Source organism: Oryza sativa, chromosome 6 (genome assembly GCF_034140825.1).
Source record: "Oryza sativa Japonica Group chromosome 6, ASM3414082v1".
NCBI lineage: Eukaryota > Viridiplantae > Streptophyta > Magnoliopsida > Poales > Poaceae > Oryza > Oryza sativa.
The window spans coordinates 22017678-22036458 of record NC_089040.1 but is presented as its reverse complement, the minus strand read 5'-3'; the positions used below and the strand labels follow the sequence as shown (position 1 = coordinate 22036458).

General features: G+C 42.7%; 2 protein-coding genes across 3 annotated transcripts; one reads left to right on the top strand and one right to left on the bottom strand.

Annotated features, from left to right (window-relative positions):
* Window positions 1–6327: 6327 nt before the first annotated feature.
* On the top strand, window positions 6328–10209 carry LOC4341283 (tRNA A64-2'-O-ribosylphosphate transferase). Of its 2 annotated transcripts, none has more exons than XM_066311605.1 (7): window positions 6328–6714; window positions 7337–7476; window positions 7955–8669; window positions 9015–9118; window positions 9197–9305; window positions 9443–9502; window positions 9796–10209. In XM_066311605.1, exons 1-7 carry the CDS (start codon window positions 6384–6386, stop codon window positions 9933–9935), a joined length of 1599 nt encoding a protein of 532 aa, XP_066167702.1. In that variant the 5' UTR covers window positions 6328–6383; the 3' UTR covers window positions 9936–10209. The 2 variants fall into 2 exon arrangements, with proteins under 2 accessions (XP_066167702.1, XP_015643696.1); XM_015788210.2 differs by having other exon boundaries at window positions 9760–10209.
* Window positions 10210–10766: 557 nt separating this feature from the next.
* On the bottom strand, window positions 10767–14658 carry LOC4341282 (small ribosomal subunit protein eS24z). The gene is made up of 4 exons (XM_015788209.2): window positions 14403–14658; window positions 14144–14314; window positions 11139–11225; window positions 10767–11012 (listed from the first exon to the last, which is right to left on the bottom strand). The coding sequence occupies exons 1-4, from the start codon at window positions 14526–14528 to the stop codon at window positions 10980–10982; spliced, it is 417 nt and encodes a 138-aa protein (XP_015643695.1). The 5' UTR covers window positions 14529–14658; the 3' UTR covers window positions 10767–10979.
* Window positions 14659–18781: the final 4123 nt, after the last annotated feature.

Here is an 18781-nt window from a genome sequence, read left to right as displayed (position 1 = left end):
CATCAAACCGGCACGCTTCCGAAATTGGATCGTTTTGATTTTTCCGTGTATGGACGAGCCCGTACGCCATCGCCCAGACACGCGCTACAAAGTAGTACAACCCCGGAAAAAACAAAAATAAATAAATAGTAAAGCCTCAGACGCGGCGGTGCTGCTGGATTTTTCACCTGTTGGTCGTTTTAAAAATTGTATTTTACAAATAGATCCTTAAAAGAATTATTCTATGAATGGATATTTTTGTGACGCCAATATCATCGACGACGTGTGTCGACGGGAATATTCGTAGACCGGATAAATAGGGTACTGGGGTACGTTGGTATGAGGATCTACATAATACGACATCGAAGCAGCCAAGAGACAAAGATTATACTGGTTCAAGCCCCTCGTAAGTTAACAGCCCTAATCCAGTTTAATATGGAATTGATATGGAAAACCACATAGTACAAAGGGACAAATGAACTCGTTGATATCGGCGAGATCCTTGTCGAGATTGTTCGACGAGATCTCCCGGTGGCTTTGGTTTGAGTCCTTCGGCTTCGTAAACTATGCTGGGTGTGTCGGCGCTATGATTTGATGATCCGAACCCTTCCGGGGGTGTGCCTTTTATACTATGAGTTGCCTTAGTCTCTAAGTAGAACTCGGAGACAACGAACCCTGCACAATATAGAATAGTCCTTATCCTTTCCGAGTAGGATTTTGATAGTATCTAGCCCGTGAGGATATTTTCCATAATATCTTGTGTATTTCCTTACTGCATACGGAAACATATCGTAGGATATGAGGTATACCAATCCGGTATATTTGATAAGTCATAGGATAGAAGGTATGCCTTATCTGTAACCCTGACAACGTGATCCAACATGACAGAGCTAATGGCGTTCTTTCTGTACGAGGACCCCTATAGGTTGCAGGTGGACCGTAAATTGGTCACGTATGTAAAAATCGACTTTTATTTTCACATACGGCTCCTTAAGAGGTCCGCAAGCAAAAATCTATTTTCGCAGACGAATCTGTTAATGGGCTACGTGTTAAAATGAGTTATTTTCACATGCAGTCCTCTTAAGGTATCACATGAAAAAATAGATTTTTGCACGCGGACCTCTTGAGTGATCTGCATGCGAAAATACCCCCTCCTCCACAAAGTTTTTTCTCCCCTCCTCTCTTTTTTCCTCTAAGGCACTTCAAACTTTTTTACCACTCCTCTCCTTTCTCTCTCTCTCTCTTCCTCCGAGCAGGCGGATGGGCGGGCGAGCAGTGGCGGCAGTTGGCTCGGTGATCTCGAGTGGCACCACTGCCAACGAGGAGGCGACTGGGAGCCGGCGGGCGAGAGGCACGACTCCACCTCCTCCACTGCTGGGCGGCTCCACCTCCTCCTCCACCGCCTCCCTCCCGCATGGATCCGGCCTCCGCTCACCCCCCCCACGTGTGCGGTCTGGTTGTAGCGCAACTGATCTAGCGAGGGCGGCTGCGGGTGCGACGACAGCGGATCCAGCACCCCCTCTTCCTACCGTGTGGATCCAGCCATCGCTCTGCTCCCCATGCGCGCGGATCTGGCGGTGGCTGTGGTGACCTCGGTGACGGCAGGCTCAGCCTCCGACGGCCGGCATCGACGAAGAAGCAGGGGGCGGCGGGCTAGGGTTTGGGGTTTCGATTTTTGGAAAAAAAATTTCACAGTATTTTGTTTTCGCACGCATGCGAACGACATAAGCACCCACATGTGAAAATATGATTTTCACACGTGGATGTGCCATATGCATGGAAAAATCGCTATTTTCGTAGAACTTTTGACGCAGACGGCTAGCTCAACCGCATGGAAAAATAGGTTTTGTCTGTATGGGAAAATGGTTTTTTAGTAGTGTCCCTTTCCCATCCGGTGAAAATTAAGTCACTAATGTAAAGGGGACAAACCATGTTGTCAAGATATATGTGTGGTGTTAAAAATTATAAAGCCCAATATACTCAATTTCTTTTTGTGATGATTTGTCTGTTCAAAGATTGCCACTTCCATTACATTGCTGACCATGAAACATGGGATTATCCGAGTCAAGTACGTAGATTATTGAGAGGCAGATAATGAAGAGACTTTTGCCTAGTGCGATACATCTCAAAACGTATCGTGGAGGAACCCCGCGCTACAAGCCTATACAAAGGCTATACACAACAGCTAGCTAGCAGTACAGAACACAATTCGATTATTCTTTATAATCCGTTTGCCAGCGCCGGTGTCGATCGATCGACCAAATAATTGGACCAATTGAGAGAGTCGCAGCCTGTGAAGCATATGCATGTGGCAAACGGATTGATTAGAATTTAGAACAACAAGAAGAGAATCTGGACTGCAAAAGCTTAGCACAGGACACCGGATAGAACAAGGTACGTAGCCATCTATGCAACATGCATGTTACATCTTCTCTTTTTTATTCTCTCTCTCTCTCTCTCTCTGAATTTCTGTGGTAGACGGACGGTCAAGTTCACACCGTCGCGTGCGTAGTTTGGCCATACTACACGGATTTTTAAAATATAATGAAAATTTATTCAAGCAAGCTAGTTATATCAAGGATATCATAGTATAATAAAGTTTTACGGGAAAGTATGCAGTGAAAAATCATATATGTATTGAAAACCTAGAAACTGTCGTTGAATAAAAAAAAAGAGCCATTAAAAAAATTATTCATACTTAAATCTTGGAGTAAATTTTTTCACTCTGGGTGACGTGGCTAAATCTCATACATCCATTTCTAAATCTAATGATAATTTATAGGTTTTCACTGCATTTGTCCCTAGTTGCATCTCGTGCCATCCCTGCTGTCTTGTCCTGTACAAAAATTCCCTAAAATCCCTGAAGAAAATCAGATCTAGAATAAATAGCGGTTCAGAGAAGAGTGGCATAAAGAAACATGGAACACAATTCTAAACAGATCAGCTCTCTGTTATAAAGTATAGTACTGTATGAAGGAATACAAAAGATTCTTTTTCTTAGACAACTACAAATGATTCCTCGTTGTATAATGTGACTTAATTTTGATGGCACGCATCTACGTATGTATTTGTTATTAGCTTTATTTTGACGAGCTTGGATGGCGCCAAAAAATGGCAACCGGGAAATGGACGTATGGACTGGCCATCAAGCAGATCTGGTGCAGTTTTCATTGCAAATTGATTATTGATTCTGAGTCAGAAGATGCTTGATCTATATTATCTAATAAAAATCTATGGATCAAGAAAAAAAATTAAGCAGATGAATAAATGGATATTTTAAACTTAGCTAGATTTATAAATATTCAGGTAACCAAATTTGGCCAAGATATGGAGTAAGTTGAACAATAACTCCCTTGTTTAATTTAAGACAACTTTAAAATAAAATCAGTGCAGTTTACACGGTGGTTTAGTCTAGCTACTAAACTTATAAACATGCTGTTATCATTAATATTGGCCATCATTTTGCATGCACTTTATTTAATAAGATCCTTTGGATAGTGACATCCAACACACTGGTAAATATATGCATATAAATTGCAAGAAAGCGCAGCAAAACTTGAAAATCAATTAAAACGAGGACCATGTTTGAATTGTTTTAAACTAATTTGTAGTAGGCATGATCTGAAAATAGATATCAATCAACTGCTACTTAAGTCTAACAAGTGAACCAGTAATTCTTTTTTTTTTTAGATAAGGAGTGAGCCAGTAGTTCTCTGCAACAAGCTGTAACTGATATAGGGAGCAGATATATAACCTCATTTGACTGAATTGCATATGGTTGAACCAATTTGCTCCAATGTGTCCTTTTCCCCAGCAGTATCCTTTAATCAGGACAAATGCTATAAACAAACAATTCAAAATCAGTCAGATAAAACCACAGGAAATCACATTCTGAAAACCACAGGAAATTCGTGAGGTGGACTGCCTAGCAACTTCAGGGAGTGAGCCGACAAGCTGACAATTCGGTGACAGTGAGCGAACATTGATAACCTACCGAGTGCTTAATTTCTGCTGGAAGTAATTAACTAGCTAGATGTTAATAACTCAGTGTAATTGGTTTAGAATATGTGAGCAGGATGTTTTTTTAGAGTAGCTGAGGTAGTGGACAGAAACAAACATCCTGAAACACATGGAGTGGTCTAATGACTTCTTGAGGCTTTTTTTTTTCATCTTTGTCTCAGGCTGTCAATGTTTGGACTTTAGAGTCAGTTTCAACTTTTGAAAAATATGCTACAGCATAGACCCTCTGCAATGTTTCAAAGCATGACAAACACATTTCTTGGTCCATACCATGGGCACAGACAATATGAAATGGCTAACCGTTAGACCTGCTTAAAGCATCCAAGGTGAATCAAGATGCCACTCTTGCAAACTGATCAAAATCGATCAAAATAACATACTAAACTGTTTCAAACTGCCTGACAATATGAGGAAATAGTTAGGCCCATCGAGATTGTTGACAGGAGAAATTTGGGCCAACTTCTTCGTTGAATGAGGCCCTACAAACAATTTAGCATGGGCCCGAATGAGGCCACAAATTGGACCCGTAACTTGATGTTAATGAGCTGGGGCGCTGGGCTGATGACCGTCGGCTATGTTAGAGCATCCCCAACAGCTACTCTAACCGATCCTCCATCTTTCATTTGGCGTATAGAAGGGGAAAAACCGGCTTCCAGCAGATGCGCTACCAGGCACTCCAAAAATAGCGGATGTGCCAAATTAGAAGAGAGAAGAGGCAAAAATGGAGTGTCTCTCTCCTCACGCCATTTTGCAACAGCCGCCTCTCCCGCTCTAATCCGGACTTCAGTGACCATCTCCCTCTGGCGCGACCTCACCTCCATCGTCGTCATCCCCAGCTAGCGAAGGAGAGCTCCCTTGCCCCTTTTTGCTTTTTTTTTTCAGCGAATCGTGGAGAGAGACATACCAGATTTGGACAGTCGTCCGCCGCGTTGCCCCGCGCGTGGCCGCCGCTTGCCGCCAGCGTGCGCGTGGTCCCTCGTCTGCCGCCGTCGCCCCGCGCATGGCCGCCGCTTGCCGTCGTCGCCCTATGCCCGCTAGCCGCCGCCGCCCCTCGCCAGCCGCTATCACCCCTCACTTGCCGCCGTCGCCCGGTGCCCGCCGCCTTCCTCCTCCGCCGCTTGCCCCTCGCCCGCTTCTCCTCACTTCCTCCCCGCTTCTCCTGCGCCGCTTCTCGAGAGTTCGAGTGAATGGTGAATAAGAAGATAAGGGAAAGGTGAAAAAAGAAAAATTAATATAAATGGATGGTAGTTGAAGTATACTATTAAAATATAAGAGGATAAGATATAGAGGATGTAATATGGATGATCTGTTGGAGTTGAGAGAAATATAAAGGAGTAATCTTTTTTAATGACCATCTAAATAGGCATATGGAGGATCGAATATGGATGAGCTGCTGAGGATGCTCTTAAAAAAACAAAATTGGGCAAACAACAGGCCGAGATTAAGCCTACCGCTAATTTTACATGGGCAATAACTACGAATAAGTTCATTTCAGCTCCCTCATCTTGACGTCGAGTTTGAATCATGTCCTTCTAAAACCAGTGCAAACACGGTCCCTAGACGATTTTAACTGACGTAACATCAACATGTCTGGTTTGACTTGGTCCTCATCCCACTGGACATTGACATGACACTAAAAGCAAAATTATAAAAGTTTAAGCAAAATATGTGGGGCCATATATCATCAGTCAAATAAAAAGATAAAAAACCCACATGTCAGTGGGAGATCCCACCTCCTTCACCTCCGGCCAGCGTGCCTCCATGCATCGCCTTCTCCCTCCATAGATGTGGGCGGTGGGCAGCAAGAGAGGAGTTGGACAACGGTGACCAGCAGGAGAGGGTGCGCCTTCTGCACCTTGCACTCGCCAGAGAACGAGATGGGGGCTGCATCAATCACCTCAGCGAACCGTTGCGTGAATTTCTCAAGCCATTTTTTGAACCATATATTTTATGAGATGGGGATCCATTTTTTTAGCCATATACCCACATAAATGTGTCCTTCACATATTTGTTTTATTATTTTCTCACTGGATTTGCACTGGCTTTAAATGTTGGGGGACGTTCAATACCCAGTTTAGTGGTTGAGGGATACAAATTAAACTCGACCCTATCTCGAGGGATATAAAGTGAACTTATTCCCCAAAAATTTCGTCTTCCAACTGACGAGCCGAAGTTAGGCTGATCATCCAGAATGGACCTAATTAACGACCACCATCAGCAGAAAATGGGCCGTATTTGGACCATGACTTTAAAGAGGCCCACCATATAGAACGAAATTAGGCCCATAACCTTGCTAATTATTAATGGGTTTTGGCCCACTCTATTTCCAGTTTAGAGAGCCCAAATTAGGACAAGCCAGCGTCTCTCTCTTTCTCGTCTCTCCAATGGCGGCGGCGGCGGCGTCGTCGGAGTCAGCGGATGCCGCCGCCGCTGGGCCGTCGACGCTGAGCATCTACAAGGCGGCGCGGCGCATCAAGCGGCGGGAGAGCACGCTGTACAACGCGCTGCGGAGCGTGGCGGACGACGCCGCGTTCGTGGCGGAGATCGCGGCGCTGTGGCCGGCGCTGCCGCTGGTCGCCAACCTCCGCTGCGGGCTCTGGTACTTGCCGCCCCGCGCCGTCGCCGCCACCTGCTACTTCAAGTCCACCGATGGGCACGCGGGCAACTGGGCCTTCTCCACCGCCCGCCTCAACCTCCACCTCGCCCTCCTCGCTGGTCTGCTCCTGGTTCCCCCCCTTACTCATTGTTGAAGTATTTGGTCTAAACTATGCTATATGTTTAATCCAGGCGTCTAGAACTAGAGTTTAGCACTGCAATCCGTTTTACCTGTCGAAGCAGGTGGTATAATTAAATTGTTTGCTAATTCAGTTATTTCGAATAACCATGGTCAAATAGTTCGAACATTTCAGTATATAATACTCCCTCCATTTCGAAATGTTTGACACCGTTGACTTTTTAGCATATGTTTGACCATTCGTCTTATTAAAAAAATTTGTGAAATATATAAAACTATATGTGTACATGAAAGTATATTTAACAACGAATCAAATGATATGAAAAGAATAAATAACTACTTAATTTTTTTGAGTAAGACGAATGGTCAAACACATACTAAAAAGTCAACGGTGTCAAACATTTTGAAACGGAGGGAGTAATATAATATCAGTGTGGCTGTGCGGATAATTCGAATTCTCGGAAGGTTGTGTAATATACAGCTTAATAATTCATGTTACTGTGATTTTTTTCAAGAATTTTCACTTGCTAAATATGATGCTTGATGAGTGCAAAATGCCTTTAACACAAGTAATTTGTTTTTGTCTATTTTTTCTCTGGGCAGGGGAGAGAGGAGGGTGCATAATTGTTGATTCAACAAGGAGAGGGAAACGTTTCCCTGACAGCATGTCAAAGACCATACCCATTTGGTGTTGTGTCCTCAACCGAGCAATTGAGAGGTATCGGCTGCAGACTAACAACAAGGTAAGTGGAGTGGATTTGGATGTGGTTGGTATATCGGCTTCCTATAGTTCTACTGGAACGGCATTATGTCACTCTACCCTTTCCCTTTGTGCACATTTACCTCATTTCAAGGCTTTTTATTGCTATAGTTTAATACTTAAATTTATACAGTAAATAACCCTTGTGCACATGTACCTCATTTCACGGCTTTCCATTGATATAGTTAAATTTGTACAGTAAAAATGCATAAGATGCCTGTTTTGGTAACTAGTAACTACTATCCTTAGAGTATGCCAAAATCTGGGCCCAAGTGATCACTATAGAGAACCAAAGGCAAACAACAGAAATAAGGCTGTTGAAATTCACAATGTGATTTATGTCTCCTGTTCTTCCTGTTATATGATCCTTTCTTCCTGTTCTTCTCATTTGTCCCTTTGTTTGAATTTCAAACTTTCCATGTTCACCCATCCTCATGATATTTTGTAATTTTGCATGTTAGTCAGCTGCTGTAGCCAACAAAGACGCTGAAAAGATCTCTGAATCATCAAACTGGGATAACTCAGTGCATCTTCCTGTATGGGTTCTAGAGACTGAGAAAAATGCTATAGAGGGGCGTATCGAGGAATGGACAACCCAATTTGAATCATGTGGTGCAGACATTCGTTCTCTTGCGTTAAGTTTGAAGAAACCACTACGTCCATTGTGGATATCACAAAGGACACGGATATGGTTAAATGAAGTTCCAGAGCTTGAATCATGGGATTTCACCCCTATCATATTAGTTTCAGCATCTGCATCTGGTGCAGTAGCTACACAAAGGATGACTTCAGAGTTCAGCTGGCACTATATTCCTGGAGCTGGAGATGATGAAGAGAGTTGGGCACGTGGTCTCACTCCTACATTATTCTGGAAGCACTCATATGATCTGCTTGATGGTGGACCAGACCTTTGTAATCAGTTAGTTGCAGATATTGTTGAAAAAGATAGGGTCTATCGTGCACAGAGAGGCGAATATTCTCCCCAAATTACAGCTAAGCCTTTGAAGTGTTCAAGCCATGATGGTCCTTTCAGTAATGGTGATCATACAAGTATTGTGCAACCAATGGACTCGGATCCTCCTACCGTTACTGCTATGGACAAACAAAATTCCAGTGATGGCCATATACTCTTCTGGATTGGGACATCAAACCTTGCAGTAGCATCAACTCTCCAAGGTACAAAACATGATTATTTATACAGTTGCATATTTGTTTTATTATTGTTTGTGCTTTCTTGTCAATATCTTGTCATGTACTGCGTTGATCTGTTGATTTTTTTTTTTTGTTCTTTAGCGGGTCTGTTTATCATTCTTTTATGCATATCTCTGTATACTGCAAAAAAGTGTGCTAGCCTGTCTACAAGTTTTTGTATTATGTAGATGTGGATAGAATCATAGATATCAACTAGTTAGAACCTTCCTTTAATCAAATTTGTTGTTTCAAGATACATACAAAGTTTCATATGATGCAGGCGTACTGTTGATGATAGTTTTTTTTTTTCTGTATGCATGATCTATGCAGTTGGAGATTCCTTAGCTGAAGTGGATTGTATACTGAACTGTGACAGCACATCAAATTTACCTTTGACTTCATCAGAGAATTCTTACCTTGAACTACCTATGGTGGTAAGTGAAATTTTTCTGACCATTTTAGTTTTCCCAGTATGTAAACATTGTCATCATTTTGTACTTTTATGCTATTAGGGATCAAAGGACGACCGGTTTTCGTTGATGAAAAACCTTCCAAAAGCAGTTAGCTTTGCAAACAGGAATTTGATAGCAGGGAAGAAGCTACTAATATGCTGTCAAAATGGTAAAGCTAGCACATTTCCCTATCTGAAAAAGCTTACACATGCTTTCTTCATCATGCTGTAATAAGTAAAACCATAAGTTTGCCTGACAGTTCTTTGTACAAGTGAGCCCTTCATTGTTGTTTTATTTCCCTTACAGGAGAGGATATAAGCATCTGTGTGGCCTTGGCGATAATTACACGATTATTTGATTGCGATGGTAAGCATATTTATACAACTTCTTTATTTTAGAAGATGACTTATCTTTGTATCAATTTTGCTTCTCTTGAATTAAAAAGGTAATTTTGTGGTGTTGTGCCATTTTTATCAGTTTTCTACTCATCTTAAATCATGTCAAAACATAATAATGCTCTCGATATCAAATTATTTTTATAGAAGATTAGGTATGTTCCAACAATTTAATAATTTCACGACATCAAGTTTACGTATCTTTAATTAATTGCTCTTTGTTCCAAGGATTCTTTGATCATGGCAATTCATTTCTGAAAGGAGACGTCACGAAGTTGGAGATGAGGAAGAGGCTGGTTTTTGTTTGCAAATATGCTGTTAATGCAAGACCATCTAGAGGAAACTTGAAGCAGGTCTATGGTTTCCTTTGCAGCGAGAAGGAACAGTTTTCTTGTTTGACGTAGTTTATTTACGTCTAGTCTTGTGGATCCTGATCAGTTGTTTCCTTTCCTATCCCCTGCAAGATGCATCTATGTGTTCCGATCAGTTAGGGAAGCTCTGGTTTCTGAGTTTTTCATGTCAACTGATGAACTGCTAGTGTATATGGGGAACCAATAGTCGCAAATTGCCCTTGGGATTTCACTGACAAACAACCTGGAGTTGATCTCATACCAGGTTAATCGACAAACTGGCACTGCTTATTAACCTGTTAATGATACGACGGTGGTTTCTGTAAAATCATCCCAGTGGGACGATTTGCAACAGTGGATGAGAACTTGCAGTATTATTAGGACAGTACCGTTCCTAATGTTCAAGCAACACACTTGCTCTCGTGTAACTAGAGACAACGTACTGTTATCTGATGCCGACACGAAACAATTACTACCTCCGTCCTAAAATGTTCCAAAATAAGTACAACCGTAGTTATCCAACCGTAGTTATCCGTGTCTAATATTTAACCGTCCATCTTATTTAAAAAATTTATGAAAAATTTAAAAATATTTACATAAAGTACTATTTATGTTTTATCATCTAATAGCAATAAAAATAATAATCATAAAATATTTTCAAATAAGAATGTGAATAATACAAAACTGCACATATTTTGAGATTAGAGACGGAGTATTTCATATTCGTTTGTTTTACCGAACGGAAGTCGATTTAATTATGTAAACTAATCACGGTAACTTAATTGGTTGCAAAATACGACTTAATTGCAGTGCCTCGTACCCAAGCCACGCATTGCATTGTTGAAACAGGATAACCCAAATCTGAATTAGAAGACACAAAGAACATGCGCCGTGATTAAAGTACTATATATGCTAGAGTCCGACAAATTTCCTCAAAATCCAAGAACACTACAGATGCCTCAACATTGCAAGAACATAAGTGGCAAAATTTTTCTAGTTATAATTAAGCATTCAGTAATATTGCCACAAGGAGACAGCTCTAAACAAAGCAAGGTTTTGATAATGAACACATCAAGACTGCAAGATGAGTATCATCTCTCACTTCTTCTTCCCAGCATCTCCAGCCTTTGTCTACAAAATTAGCAGATAACACGAAGTTAGGTCACGCACTGAAGACTGAAGTTGAAGCTACCTAAATACTATTGCAATATTGTTAACATAAATGCTCAAAATGCTGGGTTGATACTTGGTACTGACCTTCTTCACACCACGGATCTTCTTTGCTCTGTTCTTCCGTTCCTTCATCTGCTTACGTGACTTCTCTACCTTAGTGGCAAGACCATTCTGTGGAGAATAACAAAACATTAGTGATTCAAACATGTCAATGACTCCACATACATCGGTGCATGTGCAGTTCCTATTTCACATGAATCAATCAATAATATGAAACAAGTAACCAAAGGTATAATGTGTATTTTGTGTACCATAATGTCAATACAGTTCAAGCAAGTAGCCAAAGCAACACTTCAGTACCAAGCAGGAGAAGTGCATATGCTGATAATGACTGTCACTAAAACTGGTTTTCCATACTAAAATATTTTGCGTTTTTGCCATAGTATATTGTTATCTTAAATCAATAGATAATCACCATAAAAAATTGCATTCCATCATACTAGAGTGCTAATTTTCTTTTGTTTTGAGATAAAAAGTTTGTATCACCAGTGTGAATTTGAGATAGCATTAACATCCAAAACAATAAGCCACACTATCCCAAGGGAAATACAACAAGCCCTGATTAAACAAATCACCTACTTCCTCTGTTTCTTCTTATAAGGAATATTAATATATTATCAAGTTTATATAAGTGAAGCTTATAAACATTAACCACTATTACTCAAATTACAAGTATATTTAACATGTAGAAACTATACGAATAGAATTATACGGCAATGTATTTTCATATAATTTAGTTATGTACTCATTAACAAATTAGTTTATGAGTAACTAGTGGCCAAAGTATACACTTAGTCTTTTGACTTTATAATACACCTTATTAAAGGAATAGAGTATATACTAATATACAATGCACCCAAACTACATATCACTAGATAAGCTAATCAGAAGTATCTCTTCTACAGCTTGTTCAGCTGATCATGTGATAATGACTTGGCTCGTTTTGCGTGCCATCAAAAATTCAAGCCAACACTCATTCCGAACTGAGCCTAGTGTTTTTTATGGCACACAAAACAAGACAAGCCATTGGCACATGATTAGTTGAATATTAATTGTTAAAAACTAGAAAGAAAAAGGATTTATTTGATTTTTGAAGAAACCTCTATATAGAGAACTTTTGCATGAAACACATTATTTAGCAGTTTGGGAAGCAATGCTCACAGAGGACGAGGAAGTAGCTGTTTCCCCTTGCTGTTTAGAACTCGCCCTAAGAATCTACTTGGGCCATCTACACAACATTCAGGGAGTCGCGTCCATTTTCTATGCCACCCATTGGGTAGTCAAAGGATTTGCCACCTTCTAGACCTAATTATCAATTACTCCCTCTGTTTCAAATTATAAGCCGTTTTGACTTTTTTCTAAGTCAAATTTCTTTAAGTTACAACTTAAAGAAAAAAGTCAAAACGTCTTATAATATGAAACGAAGGGAGTAGTTCTAGTATGGGGCAAATTCCAGAGTGCCAATCTAATCATGGATGATATCACCAATTATCCCAAATGAAATCCACGGAATGTTGTAGCTGATTTAGGGCTGGCTTGGTTCTCTACCATACCAAAATTTGCTAATGTCAGGTAATGGCACTACCAAATTTTGGTAGGGTAGAGATGGGATAGGTATTATTTGGTTTGCCACCAAAATTTTGGTATGCAACATAGGATCATGGGCATTCCCATAATTCTGGTAAGGTTGTCTTAAGAGTGCGGTTGCAACCAAAATAAGCCGCACCAAAATTTGGCATTCCAAAATTTTAGCAAGGAACAAACCAAACCGACCCTCAGTTATACATTGATATACTTTTAAGTGTCAAAAGTAATGGATGATTTGAGGAATGGAGAATAAACTATGTTCATGCTGAATTAGCCCTAAAGGGCATATATAGATCACAACACTAAGGCTAGAAAAAGGAAAGGGCAACAGTACCATGTGTTGTGATGTATAAATGCCCACTAGGTCTAATTCAGCATGAACGCAGTTTATTTCCCAAATCCTCCATTACTTTGACACTAAGATTCTCACTCAGCTATCACTTCACTTGCACTAAAATGTACTCCCTCCATATTTTAATATATGACACCGTTGACTTTTCTAACGTCGTTTGACTATTCGTCTTATTCAAATTTTTTGTGCAATTATAAAAATATTTATGTCATGCTTAAAGAATATTTGATGATAAATCAAGTCACAATAAAATAAATGATAATTACATAAATTTTTTGAATAAGACGAATGGTCAAACGTTGATAAAAAAAATCGACGGCGCCATACATTAAAATACGGAGGGAGTAATAACTGGCATGTAACCTTGGCTAAACTACCTGTGCAAGTGCTAAGCGAGACACGATTTGACTAATCGCACCAAATTCCCAAACCTAACTTCACACGGAATGCCCAGAACACCTCTCGAAACAAAGCAACCGTTTCCAACGGACAGTAGCTGCACCTATTAACCACATCAGAAAACTAATCTAAACATCACGAGACAACTTCCTAACTGCTTCTCACAAAATCCAAAGTAAAATAATCCTAAATGCTAGCAAACCAGCTTAGGCCTTGTTCGGTTACGTTTGGATTCAATCCGAGCCGAGAATGCCAAGTATAGTAAGAAATTTATGATAGATACAATGAGAGACCGTGATTTATTCCGGACCGGGAACCAATTTACTCATGATAGGGGCAATAAGAGACTGGGATTAGTTCCACACCTCTTGACTAGTGGATTGATTCCCGATCTCTTATTGTCTCTATCATAAGTAAATTGGTTCCCGGCCCGGAATAAATCCCGGTCTCTCATTGTATCTATCATAAATTTCTTACTATACTTGTCATTCCCGGCTCGGATTGGATTAGCCCGGATTGAATCCAAGCCTAACCGAACAAGGACTTACTGGTACAGTGTGCGCGCGTCAATTCGCGCATCAGGATAGGATACACAACCGAGCACTGAGGCGAACAACCACCATTCCGCTAGCTCAATCCCAAATTCAGAATGCAGAGTGATGGCACAAAGTTCTGAGCGATGCGTGCGTACCCTGATGAGCCTGTACTTGGGCTCGTACTTCTTGGCGGCGTCGAGGTTGTCGTAGATGAGGCCGAATCCGGTGGACTTGCCGCCTCCGAAGTGGGTGCGGAACTTGAACACGAAGATGCAGTTGGAGTCCTTCACCTCGTACAGCTTCGCCAGCTTCTCCTTCAGATCCGCCTGCACAACGCGCACAATACAGCGGATCAGCCTCGCTCTCTCCCCCTCCCCTCACCCTCACGCGGGCGAAACCCTAAACGAAACGCACCTTGGAGACGTTGGCGCGGCCCGGGTGGAGCACCTCGAGCACGAACTGCTTGCGGGAGAGGAGGCGGTTCGTCATGAACTTGCGGGTGCGGAGGGTCACCGCCGCGGCGGCCTTCGATTCCGACATGGCTAGGCTGCTGGCTGGCTCGCCGGCGGCTGCTGCTTTCGGTGGAGGCGGCGGCGGCGCGGGGGAGAGAAGCGGAGGCAGGAGAGAGAGAGAGAGAGAGAGGGGAGAGGCGTCGTGAGCGTGTTTATGTAGTGAAACCCTAGCTAGGGGGGAGCTAGTCGAGTCGCGATTTGGGCCGAGATGGAATGGAGGAGGCCCAGTTCTGCTCTTCACGGACCTCATGGGCTTTACGGCTTTACATGGAATAAGTTCATCTGAGGTCCCTTAACTTGTCAACGAATCCGATTTTCGTCCCTCGATCGAAAAACCAGACACAACGGGCCCCTCAACTATCAAAACCGGTGCAGATTAGGTCCTCCGGCGGTTTTGAGAGCGGTTTTGGCTGACGTGGCGCCTACGTGGCTAATTTGACTCGGTCTTCATCTGACATGGTGCTTACGTGGCAATTTAATCCGGAAAAATAATAAAACCCATGGGACCCACATGTCAGTCTCACAGAGTAAATAATTAAAAAAAGATGGGCCCACGTGAGCCCCATATGTCGGTCCAACTCACCACTCCTCTTCTTCCTCCTCTCTCCCCATCTCCCCTCTCTTCATCTCTCTCTTGCGCTGGGGGGATGGGCACCAGATGCGGCCGGCGACGACGAAATGGAGTGGACCGGCCGCCGGCCATCTCTCTCTTGCGCGCTCGCCGGTAGGCCAGGGAAACCATCGTCAAAACGGCTGCGCAACGCCGCCCTTTCCAGCCACGAACACCTCGCCTCTGGAGGATTGAAACCTCGCCAGCGCCGCGCCCCGCGCAAATCCCCAGATCCACGGCCGTCCGCCCGCCGTGCGCTACCCCGTTCTCCCGCGCCCACTGCCAGACCACCTGCAACACCATCCCCTGCGACCAGTTCGAGGAGGCCTTCCAGGCCGTGGAGCTCTGGATCGCCGACCGCGCCGTCCTGCTCGTCGAGAACTCATCACACGCACATATGCACTATAATCAAACCTACTAGCTACAAGTAGTGATATGCATACAGGATCTATTTTGAGGCAACCATTGTTTGCTCGTTTGCTAAGATTGACCACACGATCGACACGGAAACAGAGCTAAATCAGAGGGGATTGGGAGGGAGAAGGGGGCGACATGAAGAGCGGGATCTGGAGGATGATGAGGAGGAAGAAGGCGCGGGAGGTGTAGAACAATATCCGGCGGCTCGTCCACCGCCGCCATCGCATCATCCCGTGCCGCCGAGCTGTACGGGCTCCAGGTGCTCGCCGACGGCATCCAGGACGACTCCGGGAACATGGTGCGGTTCGTGATGCTAGCGCGGGAGCCCATCATCCCGCGAATGGACCAGCTTTTCTGAAGAGAGGGGAGATGGGGAGAGAGGAGGAAGAGGAGGGGTGAGGATGATACCATTTTTTATTAATTTGTGTGTGAAACTGACGTGTGGATCCCACGAGTTTTATTATTTTTCTGGATAGAATTGTCACGTAAACGCTACATCAATGTCACGTCAGATGAAGACTGAGTCAAATTAGCCACGTAGGCGCCACGTCAGTCAAAACCGCCGAGGGATCTAATCTGTACCGGTTTTGATAGTTGAAGGACCCGTTGTATCTGGTTTTCTGGTTGAGGGACGAAAATCAGATTCGTTGACAAGTTAAGGGACCTCAAATGAACTTATTCCGCTTTACATTGCATAGGCCCGGTTAATGAATTTACTATTTACTAAAAGGTCCATTTTGACTCCCTGGACTATTGGCCGAATATGATTGTACACCACCGCAAAACCGAATATATCGCCTTCTCAAATATTAAAATCCAGTACAAAACAAACTCTTCGAGGCTTTTTTTAGGGTGATTTGACTGATGCAGCATCCAGGTATTAAAAAGTAGATGTAGGACTAACTGCTCACATGTAAGTGACAAGGAAAAAAAATTTAAAAATTATAAGGTCCACATATCAACGCCTACTCTTATTTTCCCCTCTTTCTTTCCCCAACCTTGCTCGAACCTCGCACAAATGGGCGCAAGATCTTGGCATAGGCCCGCTCGACGTCGTCTCCCCTTGAAGGGGCCGAGCGGTGGTGATGGCGAACAAACTTGAGGCCATCACCACCACCTAGGTCGTGTCATCTACATTTGGAGCATGCCATCCTCCTTGTGGCACCGGTGGCCTCCTCACCTAGCTTCGGCACTGCCATCTTCATGTCAGACCAGAAAGTTAACCCGGGCCACAGGGTATATGACCTCGAGCCATTCGGCCCCACCTCCATCCTCTCTGAGGGTCCCAACAAATGATGGAGGTGGAGCAGGGCGTTGGATCTGAAAACGAGTCTCCAACTTTGCAGCAGTAAAGCCACTGAGACAAGGTCAACGAGACTAGCTAGCACCCATACATCTCCCTTGTTCCCATCCACCTCCGCTCCTGTAACACCCCAAGTAACCACGTACCTAGAATGCCACACCAAAATACACTAAAAAACTAAGTCCTAAAATTATTAGAAATTTCGGCAGAGTCTCCCCTAAAAATACGGACATCACGACAGGCAGTTATAAGAAAGGTCAATACTGATATAAACCACACAATCCAAACCATCCTAACTCCACAAATCCCACGTGAAAAATAAGGATCAGAACCTTAAATGACCTTTACAAGTTCTATGCAAAACTTATGCTGAGCAAAAATTATAGTCTAAAACTAATTTTAATTGTATGCAATAATAATGTGTAGTCCAAGGGTGCTACTCCCGCCCCATGCCGATCGATGTCATTAGGTACCTAAAAACCAAATTAAACACAAGAGTGAGTAAAGAATACTCAGCAAGTACAATCTTGAACTAGTAAAACATACGCATGATTTATGCATTAAGAAACCAACATGAAGGGTTGGATTTACTTTATTTTTAAACCAAAGAAGTCAAAAGATAGTAGTTCCCTCCCGGGCAGGTGTGAATATCCTCTTAGCATTACCGGTAAGCCGAGCAAGCGTGATCAGCGCTTCTCAAGGATCATGAATAAAGATCCAAATTGCACTCCCATGGCTACGCATGGTTCTTAAATAATGTAAACAGAACATCCGGAATAATGAAACATGAATAACGTCATGAATTTGAATATGGGTCGAAACACGAATAAGTAGCATAACGTCATAGCCATACAATCAGTAATAACAAGCAATTGAATAATAATTATGCAAGTAAAGCCAAACAAAACAACTCAGTTTTGTCCATCACATAAGTCCGTCTTGTACTTGCCTTAACTCATTCGATACTCCGACTCAACTCCTCCAACGTTGGAACCTTCCACACCTGTGGAGCAAAACTACGCATAAACCACTATATTCAACTAACGATGGTTACAAGGGATATTTACTAAAATCGAAACCTAGAACATATAAACCTTTTACCGATTTGTATTAAATAACCTATAGCTGTTCCATTACTGTTTTATGAGTAACTCACAAACCGTCTAATGGAAACTAGCAAATAATACAACTTCGGACATCTAGACAAAATTGTCTACAACTTTCATGTTGAGCACAAAATCAGATTATGCCTCTGAAAATCCTAGATTAAGGAAAAACGAACTGCTGTCCTGATTTCCGGACCCGGTCAGCAGTACTGTTTTTGCTGTTTCTCCTAAACCGTTTATCGGAATCGAGTGAAACTAGCACCGTTGGAAAGATATTGACAATGACTACAAACTTTATTTAGGACAACTAACCTGATTCCTGATGGTTTAATACCAGATTTGAAAATACGGTTTCAGCCTAGCGTTCGATATAAAATAAATTCGAAAAAACCGGAAACAGATCGTCTTAAATATAAATTAGAAACAACTATAGACTAAAACGGATTACCTAGCAGTACTAATGTATAAGAAAAATGAAGAATTTGGAAATATTCACCAAATTCCCCAAATTTCCCTTCTTCTATCAAATTTCCCCTTCTTTCCTTCCTTCCTGTTCTTCTCTGCCTTCTCTCCCTCCTTCCTGTTCATTGCAGGCCAGCAGCAGCAGAAACGAATATCGGCAGCAACAGCAAGCCGTGCACCACCAGCAAGGAAGAGATCAGATCGGCAACAGCAGGGTTCGGCAGCAGCAGGGAAATTAACAGAAACAACAGTAGCTCACCAACGACCGGCTGCGGACGACGACGGCTGTGGCGACCGGCGATGGCTGCACCAGCGGCTGCGTCGGCGAAGAGAGGAACAGCAGCGGCGGCGGCAGAGCGCAGGGGGTGCGGCGGCTAGGGCTA